Source organism: Pygocentrus nattereri, chromosome 3, assembly GCF_015220715.1.
Source record: "Pygocentrus nattereri isolate fPygNat1 chromosome 3, fPygNat1.pri, whole genome shotgun sequence".
In the NCBI taxonomy this organism is placed as follows: domain Eukaryota; kingdom Metazoa; phylum Chordata; class Actinopteri; order Characiformes; family Serrasalmidae; genus Pygocentrus; species Pygocentrus nattereri.
In genome coordinates, this window is record NC_051213.1 from 13,877,775 (window position 1) to 13,888,420 (window position 10,646).

At 38.2% G+C, this 10,646-nt stretch overlaps 1 protein-coding gene across 2 annotated transcripts in view; it reads right to left on the bottom strand.

Annotated features, from left to right (window-relative positions):
• LOC108431241 (piezo-type mechanosensitive ion channel component 2) overlaps nucleotides 1-10,140 on the bottom strand; it is a 143,376-nt gene extending 133,236 nt beyond the window's left edge. Inside the window, exon 1 of one of the 2 annotated variants that reach the window (XM_017704263.2) lies at nucleotides 9,486-9,549. In XM_017704263.2, the coding sequence (XP_017559752.1) occupies nucleotides 9,486-9,549 (64 nt within the window). Of the gene's footprint in view, nucleotides 1-9,485 lie in introns of both variants that reach the window. The other variant, XM_037536789.1, reaches the window with a different exon arrangement.
• Between the last annotated feature and the right edge of the window lie 506 nt (nucleotides 10,141-10,646).

Consider the following 10,646-nt stretch of genomic DNA (forward strand, 5'->3'; position numbering starts at 1 on the left):
GAAACAAATGCATCTAATTTATCTTGTGTATCTGATGCTGTACATTGCTAATTTAAATAAAAGAGCATCTTCAGTGACATTTACTGCTCTGTGATATGCATATGGTTAACATGACAGCAGCAGCAACCAGCACAGTGCAATGTTTGTTTTGTCTGCAAATGGAACCAAAGGTCTCATGTATCATTCAGTGCAGCCTATGTTGCAACAGCTCTGTATTGTTAACCTTCAGCGTCCGCTCGTCAATTAACACGTCTCACAAACATACAGGGATCGCAGCTGCACCACACAGCCAGCCGGTCTGCTCCAGCCAACACCGGCACGGAGGAACACAGGCTGTTTCAGCACACATCGGCCAAGAACACCAACAAAACGGAGCTGCGAACATCTGCCTGTTGTCTGCCTTTCTAGAACTACTTTAGAAATAAAAAGTATCAGTGTTCACGCTGCTATTTCAGGAGAAGAAGAATATGAATATGTTTCTAAAGTTGTTAAAATATATATGTACAGTACTGCAAAAGTCTGCAAGGAACCACCCTTCATTTATTTAATTTCTAATCAAAACAGCAATTAAGCAGAAGTTATTTACTTTTCAGGAGATATTTCTGAGTTGAATCAATACAAGATAAACTAGTTGAAGGGAAAGTCATACGTTTTCCTAAGTGAAAAACAGGAGTTTCCAAAATATCAAAAATATAAAAAATTGATGAAGATACAGAGACCATCAAAACTGTCACCATCAGATAAATAGTACTTAAAGCTTTCATCTCTGAGAGAGAGGAGAACATCAAGCTCTGCTCTTGCTTCAGATCTTAATAAATCTACAGGTGTTAATATTGTGAGAAGACTACTCAACACTATAAGTTTGAAAGGATGTGTAGCTGTCAAGAAGCTGTTACTGAGAAGAAGAAAAAAAACAGACTGACCACCGCACTTTGAACGTGCTTGGGATTACTTGGATTGTGAGAAGCAGAAAATGCAACCAACTTTCAAGGCTAAACTTGGTGTGGGAAAATATCTCTGCAGGATTCTTTAAACAACTGCAAACAAAAGTCCTGAAAATAATGAAAAGTGCAACTAAGGTGAAGGGTGAACATACTGATATTTAAACTGACCACCCAAGAGTCCAGACCTCAACATCATTGACTGTGTTTGGTATTACTTCAGATTGAAAATCGAATCAAAAATTGCAACCAACTTCTCGCAAGTGAGGAAAAATATCCCTTCAGATTTCTTTGATATATTGAAAGCAAGTCTGCAGTAAAAGCAAAGAGTGGACACACTAAATACTGATAAAAATGGATGTTATCTTTAGTTGTTTAGGCTTCTGTGTAATTTTCTGTAAATTATGTTACCTGTCTTTTCTTACTGATGCTGAAAAACGAATTATGAAAAAATATTTAAAGATTGTGACTGGGAATTTAAATCTCGGACGTCTGCACTGTACTGTATAGTCACAGATAAATGTGAATGCTTTTCCAGAATTTATGGGATATCACTAATATAAAACCTAAAACCAATATCCATGTCCAGTGAAAACCATCAAAGCAGCGATGTATTTTCTAAACAGAGAAAATGAGGTTACAAGACGGCAACCAACTGCACTTTTTTATATGAGCTCTTATAGGTGTGATATACAGCTGGTCTGTTTCTGGTAGCCTCTCTTTAATTGCCGGAGAAAGAAAAAAACGTTCTGGATTTAGTGTAGCAGGACGAACGAGCACAAAAGTTGCTTTCAGGTGACTGAGTGTATTTCAGTGGCTGAACTGTCAGATTACAGACAGGAAACGGTTAAGATAAAATGGCATGAATAGTACTACTATGAGGGCCGAGAAGAAAAAGAAACACCCAGAAGAAACACATGGGTGATCAAAATTTCTTTCATTTCACATATGCTTGGCACGGTACTCTTTTAAGTCACTCTAGATATTTCACAGCTATCCTGTGAAGTGAAATATGGTGTAATATATTTGATATAGTATCTGACATAATTAAGCCTTGTGACAAGTGCTGTCTTGGGGTTAATTTTACAAGCTTTATAGCAATTATTTAGTGGATTATTACCACAGCTGACAATTTCCTCATATGAAACACTAGAAAATGTTACGCACTATAGACATACACAGTTGTGTGTAAAAGTTTGAATACTCCTGGCCAAATGATGTTTTGTTCATTTTCTAAGTAAAAACAAGTGAACACACTTTTTACACATTTTAAGGGACAATTACAACTGTTTATTTGCTGAATTAACATATAGAGATTAATATACATAACATACATACATACAAAGATAAAAGTGGCCTGTGCAGAAGTTAAAGACTTTTATATTTGATGTTTTTCCCCCAATATGTGAATCTGAGCAAATGAATAGAAAGTGTTCACAAAATTTTGCATAAAATGTCATATTTAAGTAAGGTGTTAACTTATTTTCACTTAGAACATCAACGAAGTGTAATTTGACCCAGTGTATTCAAACTTTTTCAACTAACTGAAGATGGTTCATTCTAGGCCACAGTCTGCAGATACTTGTAGACTCCTTACTTTCTTATAAACATTTGCTGCTGGTTGCTTAGTTGTGCCTCTCAAACACTTCTTTAACACTTTGTGAATGGCACCCAAAAACTTTGTGGTAGATGGAGTGATGATTTTGCCATCAAAGCTTTGAAGTAATACTGCTCTTTGCACCACATATCACTCCAGCAGCAACACACTAAGAGTGTTTTATGGACTCCAGTTCCTCCTCTAGTTCCTTTTAGCCTGAAAGCCCATGTCTGCTGTTTACTGTGGCTTTCTGCCCCGCCCGAACACAAAGCATTCAGACACATACCTAAAAGAGAAAATGTATAGTGTGTGACTAAGCCATGCTAAATGGGTCACGACTGGAAAAGTGGTCTGTGCCATTATCAGTGAGTTAAGACTCTCTCAGTGATGAGTGACAGATTGCAGCACTGTGAAGCTACAGGGCTTTTATCAGTTGAATGCACAGGCAGCTCAGGGCTAGAGACGGCTTCAGGGTATGAAATGCTTTAGTTGTTGTGTTCGGTCACTGCAGATGATGTTGACTTTTCAAACTGTCTTTTCTAACTGAGTTAGGACTATGATTTAAATCTGAGGGCATAAAGACAGATAACATTTGACTCTGGTAGAGCGACAATATCAGATGATTGTGTCAGTGATCCTTCAGGATGCTACTGTTAATCATTTGGGATATAGATCAGTTAACATTGCCCAAGAGATCATTTGTATGATTTGTTTGACTAAGGACACTTCTGTCCTACCTACACACATAGATTAAAGGGCCCATACCTTGTAAAAACGACATTTACTTGCCTTTAAAAGATGTTTTATGCGCTGTAATGTAAACTCTGTTAAAGTTTCAAAACATTGTTCACTGCCCCTCCATACAGTCCAAATATAGACAGTAATCTGCAAAAACAGCCCTTTTTGAACTGGTTGCTTTTGTGGTGTCACAACACACATGTAAATACAAATAATAAATGGGCTTTTGGGAAAAAGATAAAATGCAAAAAAAATATGTAAGATATAGATATCCAAAGTGTCTTCACATTTGAAGTAGTATGTAAACACTATTAAATCACAAAAAAACAGCCAATTATGAATTAGTTGTTTTTGTGATGTCATGAAAACCACCACATTTACATTTAAACACCATTTCATTCCAAAGTAGTTTACCTCTGCCCATTCATTCTGAAGTTATAATGAGTGGCCTGCTTTTTGAACAAGGCACCATACAGTCAGGAGAGAAGCCATTTATATACATCAGCCACATAAACAGCCTCATGAATTTCAGGGGTTGGAAATGGTCATGTAAAAATGAGCCATCAAACCAAATGCACAAAAGGCTTCCACGGTGAACTCAGGTCAAGCACCTCTGCACTCACTCGTGCTTCTGCATCCAGCTACCAACTGTGACTAGAGGCCCTTCAGACCATAATAATGACTCCACAGAGTTCATGGACTTGTTGCGTGCTATAATCCTGAAAAACTCCTTCAAACATCTTCCATGATTGCTGTTTTATTTTCTATGACAGGGTACCTTTAAGAGACTTCGCCTTTCCTCTCCATGTGCAAACATGTTGGCGCTCTCTGTCCATGCGTGCCGTTCTATTTATTAGGTGGCTCTATGTAAAGTTTATAGTCTCTGTATACATCCTGAGCCAAAGGAAACAAAATGTTTGTACAAAGTGAAAACTGCAATAAAATACTTAAAGAAAAACAAAACAAGACACGTCCAGGTTTTGGTCCCACACAAGAGAGACACACTGCAGGGTAAAAAGTTTAAAGAAAAGGTCACAAGACTTAAGAGCACCTTCTGCCTGGGTTTACCACTCAGGGTTCGAAGTGTTCATTCATATTGTTAATATTTATAAATTGTCTGGTGAATAAGACCGGAAAAAGATGCTTTGAGTTGGAGTAAAAAAGGGACTTTCTACAGAAAATCAGCAGCTTGAGCTTAAGTGGGGCGGTGGCAGGCTGAAAGGCTAAAGGGCAGTCAAAGAACTCGCAGAAAAAGAGCGTTTTCAAACAAATTCACTTGCATTTAATCACACTCACCACAACAAAATTAAGTCCCTGGCTCACCTCTCCAGGCACATCTATGTGCAATCATTCTCAACACTTGCTGACTTCGTTTCCCAAGCCAAAAGCAGCTTTGCATTAGTGGCGTTTACACTTGCACTCCTCCAGACAGCTGAATAAAATGCAGAACAGAAAAAAAAAGAAAAATGTGGCCACTACATGATCTTCCAGACCAAGCTGGCAAACTCTTTGATGTGCCCAGAACCAACTGCCACTAATAGAGTATTATCACAGATAAACAGTCATTGTGGCTATTGTAAATGAGGCTTTCCAGGGCATTTGGGTTGTGGGAAATCTCAGGATTTTAGTTGTTAAGGATCTCCATTGTGGGAGGCTGTAGGAGGCCAGGCCCAGAATGTATCTGCAAAAACAAGTCTTTCAGATAAAAACCTATGAGTCACCCGGTGCACATGTTGAGGGGAAAATCACTGCGTTCTGGACAGAGAGGAGCAGAGCATCTTCCGTTTTCAAGATTTGCATCCTTAATTGTCTAGTCAGAGGATTAAGGATGTGAATATAAAAAAAATAAAAACAGAAAAGCTCTGTATTTGACAGCATGGAGAATGGCATGCAGGGAAACTGAGAGGAGGGGCAGGAAAAGCTGCTGATACAGAAACCCTTTGGTCTCTCACTGACCACAGCATGGACACTTACTTTAGCCAGAAAGCCTGGTATCATTGAACAACTCAAACAAGGGGATAATGAAATTAATATTAGCAATGACATATTGCTGTTATCAGAAGAAAACCTTGTAAAAACCTCCACTTATTCAGTTTTTGAAATAATTAAAAAATACTCATTGTCCTTTACATTGATTGTAAATTTCATGATGACCAGACTAAAAGAAATGACCTAAATTGACTTGTAAAAAAGTCTGGTCTTTTAATGACTTACATTAAAGTAACGTAGGTTTTTTTCCTTCTCCTGTAAAATTCTCATTTTGGTGATACGAGGTTTTGTTCCAACAACAGCGATATATTATATGTGTAGAACTTTACACAGCTTTAAAAATGACAACAACATACCAACGCTGCTGTATCAAAACTTTATAAGATCAAAAGAAAAAAAAATCTTTAACGTTTAATCCCTCAAATCACCAGGACCTTCCTGCAGGTCCAAACTTTTCTAAAACACTTCTATAATGTAGAAATAATTCAGCCTATCCATGTAGTTACTGAATAAAAAACCTAGCATGTAAAAAATTAGGGATTTGCATGCTGTCTAATTTTGATATTTGAGTATCCATAAGAGTTAATGAACAGACATCAGGTTAACCACAGGGAAGGAAAAGTCAACAACAAAAGAGGAAAAAAAGGTCTTTTGCCAAAATTAACATGGAGAGGGAGGCTTACTTTTTACTTTTTGGAGGCTAAAATGTGAAAATATGTTTTATTCTTCAAAAATAGCAAAGGGAAATCATTTTTTTTGTATTGAATGGGCAGCAGATGCTGCCTCTTCATGAGTTATAAGCTCATCAACACAATGGACGCTAATGAGGACTCTTCGTCTTCCACACAAGGTCTTCCTCCTCAGTTTACGAAGTGCCAGCAGGTTACTTTGTTGGAGTAATATCTTTTCACTGTCTCAGGATCTAGATACCACCAGCTAAATCACATTAGTTACCCTAGTTAGTGAAAAAGCAACACAAGAGCCGACAACACTATCTCTGCCCTCTAGACACATCCTTAGCAACCTGTGTTAAGACACTTGTATGAGATATATATATATATATATATATATATATATATATATATATATATATATATATATACACACACATTCACACACACACACACACACACACACACACACACACACACGTGTGTTTATATTGCTGTAACCTTTTATCTCCAAAATGACAAAAAACATACTTGACTTCTAATATTAGTTAATGTAATCAGACGTTTTCATTTCTTTTGGTCGATTCATTGTGAAATATACAAACAGTGTGAAGGATAACAGGTAACTTTACAATTGTCAAAAACTGAAACAACAAAAAGTTCAATGGCAGATAAATACAGTATAATACACGATATAATATACAAGTGCAAAACGATCACAAATGTCTGTACATCTTTTACAAGAGGCATAACACTCTGTAGGTGATTTTTATTATTATTTAAATTTTTTATTTGAATTTTTTTAAATACTTTATTTATTTTTAAAAGGCCCAGTAAATCTGGCTTGATCATGTCCTCAGGCAACCACGGGAATTATGCGGTTATGAACGTATTGACTTTGTAAAAGAATATCATTTCCTTAAATAGATATTTAGAGTTTGATCATATTTCCAGGCAATACACTTCATTTTTAGACAGTTTATAAAGAGCATCAGAGAAAACAGTGATCATTTATACGTGAACGCAGGTAGTAATGTATGTAATTTTGCACGTCTTTGTACTGTAGGTTGTATATATAGATATCTAGTTTGTGGTGGGGTCTATGTAACTTGTGTGATTGGTCACAAGTCATGGATGTGACTATAAAAGCACTATGTTGTGTTGAACGTTTATGCACTGAAGAAGGTCTTGTGTAATCAAAATGTTTGCACTGCTTAATTTTTTTTTTCTTAGGCATTTAGAGTCTGCTCTATATTCCCAACCCATCCAATGATAAAAAAAATCACTGAATTGTTAGCCTGAATGTTTCTCTCTCTTCCAGTGAAGAAAAGCAGTGAATACCAAAATAGTGACTTGGATTTTGACACCTCAAACAGGTAACCAAGTACTCGAGTACCTGTGCACTAGTAACGAGCTGGGCATTTTTTAGGGGTTTATGCAACTTAATGTAATTGTAATGTCCTTATTTATTTCATACCTCTATTTATATCTTTATTATTAACTTAATGTAATGAAGTTTTACTCTCAGTTAGTTTGGTAAATTCCTGTTGGTTCATTCATTATGAAGTGTTCTCACAATATAAAAGTCATGGTATTTTCAGATGGTCTAAAAACAGAAAAATTGGGGTTCCAAGCTTTTGATCTGACAGCTGCCATACATTACAAAGAATGTGTTTAAAGAAAAAGAAAGAACAGCTTTGTTGTACGCTTGTTTTTTACCCAATGCCCTTAGCTCTTGATGGAAATAATACAATGATTTTGGAAATATCAGCCAAAGTCACAAAATCACCACTTCCAAAAAGCCTGGTGACACATCCACAAAACTTTTTGTGACACATCAGCCGGAAAAAAGTCTGAAAGAGTCTTTGTCTCTTCAGCAGCTCTACAACAATGACTACAAAGCTCTAACCGACTGTGGTCCCAGTCCTACTTACACACAGTAAGCTCTTGTCACTTTTGAGACCAAACTGTGCACGAGAAACATCTTCACCACTGCATGCCCATGGCTTACAGCACTGCCCCCGCGGGCACCTGTGGAAGTTTTGAAGCTCTGAGGTTTTGATGTTTACATGCTATACGTAGACAGCCCAGGAACAAGTCCAGTGGAATTCTTATAACTGAGACACTCCCTCAGTTATATGAGGAGAAGCCAGTGTGCTGCCTGGATAAAGATGTCTACAGCGAGAGTCCAGAGCACCATTTGTGGCAGAGTACCAAACAGGAACACTGTGATGTCCTGGACAGACTGAAAGCTGACTGACTCTCTCAAGTTCTGATTCAGAGTCTGCTTAAACCCCTGTATCAGTCTCAGCTGGTAGACAGCAAACATTCAACTGATCCCCAGGGGCGTCTGAAGACTGCTCCCACAGTCTTAACACACTAGAGGACTATAACACACTAGAGGACTATCAGATTCAGTTCATTTATCAGTTACATTCAAATAAAATGACTGAAATTACTCTTTAGAATTAAAGTGCATGTACCATATCTTAGAAGAATATTTAGCATCTTCAGAGGATCTTAAGAGTCAGCAATTATGTAACTTACACTGTTTCAGACATTTTTCTCTCATGCTTTTTGAAGCTGTAGCTATTCAGATTATTCTTACCTCTTAAAGGACAACTTGTTGTAATCGGTGTATCACACTTGTATACGCAGCTGCAGTCTATCCCATTTTGAAGTGATTATATAATGATTTAAAATAGACAGTTATGATGTAAAAGACTATATTATAAAATAGACGTTTACATATTGAAACCACTATTTAAACCATTTATTTGTAACACATAAATAAAGACTATTTTTAAGTCAGGATTGAAGATCTTATATGTTGAGATATTAGATGAGAATGTGATACACATATGAAATGATTGCATTACTAAGCAGAGACACAACTGAGGAGAAGTAACTAAGTAAATTAAAATGCAAGCATTTCAATTATAAAATAAAAATGTTTTTAAGACTGGGCTATTTTGTAATCAGGAACCAGTATGTAATGTAATTTAATACAGTGTTGTCAGTCAAATGGACTGACAAATGGTCTTTATATGTCACAATGAGTTCAATTTAATAGCATTATCTGCAGAAACAAACTGGCATTTGTTCTATTATTATTATTATTAGTAGTAGTAGTATTAATAAATAATAATAATGTTTGTTTTTACATTTTCTTATTTACAACAACAGACAACATGAAAATAATCATAACAATAATAATAATAACAACAATAATGTTGCAGTAAAATAACAATGTCATTTGTAATAATGAGGAGAACGGCTGAAAAACAGGAGGAGGAAAAAGGATAAAAACTTTTTTTTTAAACTTAAGTTAAAAATTGTTTAAATTGCCTAAATCTAAATGTTTTATTAACAATTTGTCCAGAATACTGCCTTAACATAGAGACAGCAAACAGAAAAACAGGAAATAGTTGACAGAAAAGACAGAGAGAGAGAGAGAGAGAGAGAGAGAGAGAGAGAGAGAGAGAGAGAGAGAGAGAGAGAGAGAGAGAGAGAGAGAGATTAAATGAAGGCAGGGGGGTGAAGTGGTACCTGCGGCGAGGCAGACGGGCAGTATGAGTCTGAAGATGAGTCCACACACCACCTCAGAGGCCATCTCTGCTCTGATCGGTCAGTCGCTCTGCTCCCTCTCCGCTCTCAGGTCCACTCTTCAGCTCCGAGGCTACAGGGCATCGTCCCTCTCCCTCTCTTACCTCCACCCCGCGCCACCTCTGGCTCTGCTAACTCCTCTAAGTCCTCATGACCCTCCGCTCGGTGGGAAAAACACACCTCTCTCTCCTGGCAGCGTCGCTCTGCTCCACTTTCCACAGACCAATCCACCACGAGCCTCAGCGCGCGGAGCCCCGCTTCCCTTTAATACCTGTAAAACGCCGCTCGCGGGAGGAACGCGCAGAAAACGCCGCCCTTTCCTCCTTTCCTCCTGTCCTCCTCTTCTCTCATTCCTCTCTGACAGGAGGAGAAGCCATCGCTCGGGTCACCGCTAACTGACTGCACGAGCCTCCGGAGTGTAAACAATTAACAAGCTGGATCTGAGACTCGGTCTGAGGAGTGAACTGCCCTCAACACGGCGAGTAAAACTCCACGGCACTCTCAGCGGCTTCAGTCAGGCTTCAGAGACCGGGAGTCGAGCTAATGTGCAAAAGCACGGCTGCACGCGCGCGCACACACACGCGCACACACACACACACACGCGCGAACACTCTCTCTCTCACTCTCTCACTCACTCACACACATTTCTGTCCTCTTCAATGAAAAGTTAGGAGCTCCAATCAGTGAGCTGCAGAGGAAGGGCCACTTTTTTGCCCACCCGTTTTCAGACAGGCTCCTCCCTCTGCTGTGGGCTGTTGCAGTCAGGACTCACAGTCACTCCGCTAGTCTTGTATTAATGTATTCATTTATATATTACCGGCGCTTGAGGTCCGCATTGACCATCACAGAGCACAGACAAAAACCTCAGAGCGCAAAGTTTACTGATTATCGAGCAGCGATCACAGACTCTTGACTTAATGAATAATAACAGATGCTTAATAAGACAAAGAAACTACACGTTAGACTTCACTTTTGTTGGAGAGGACTCCGTTTGCGATGATCTAAAGGCTTATTTGTCAATGTTTTAGTATAATTTCATTTACAATGTGATTGGTTGACGGACTGCTAGAATGAACTACAAGCCAATCCTATCGCAGGAGGGCG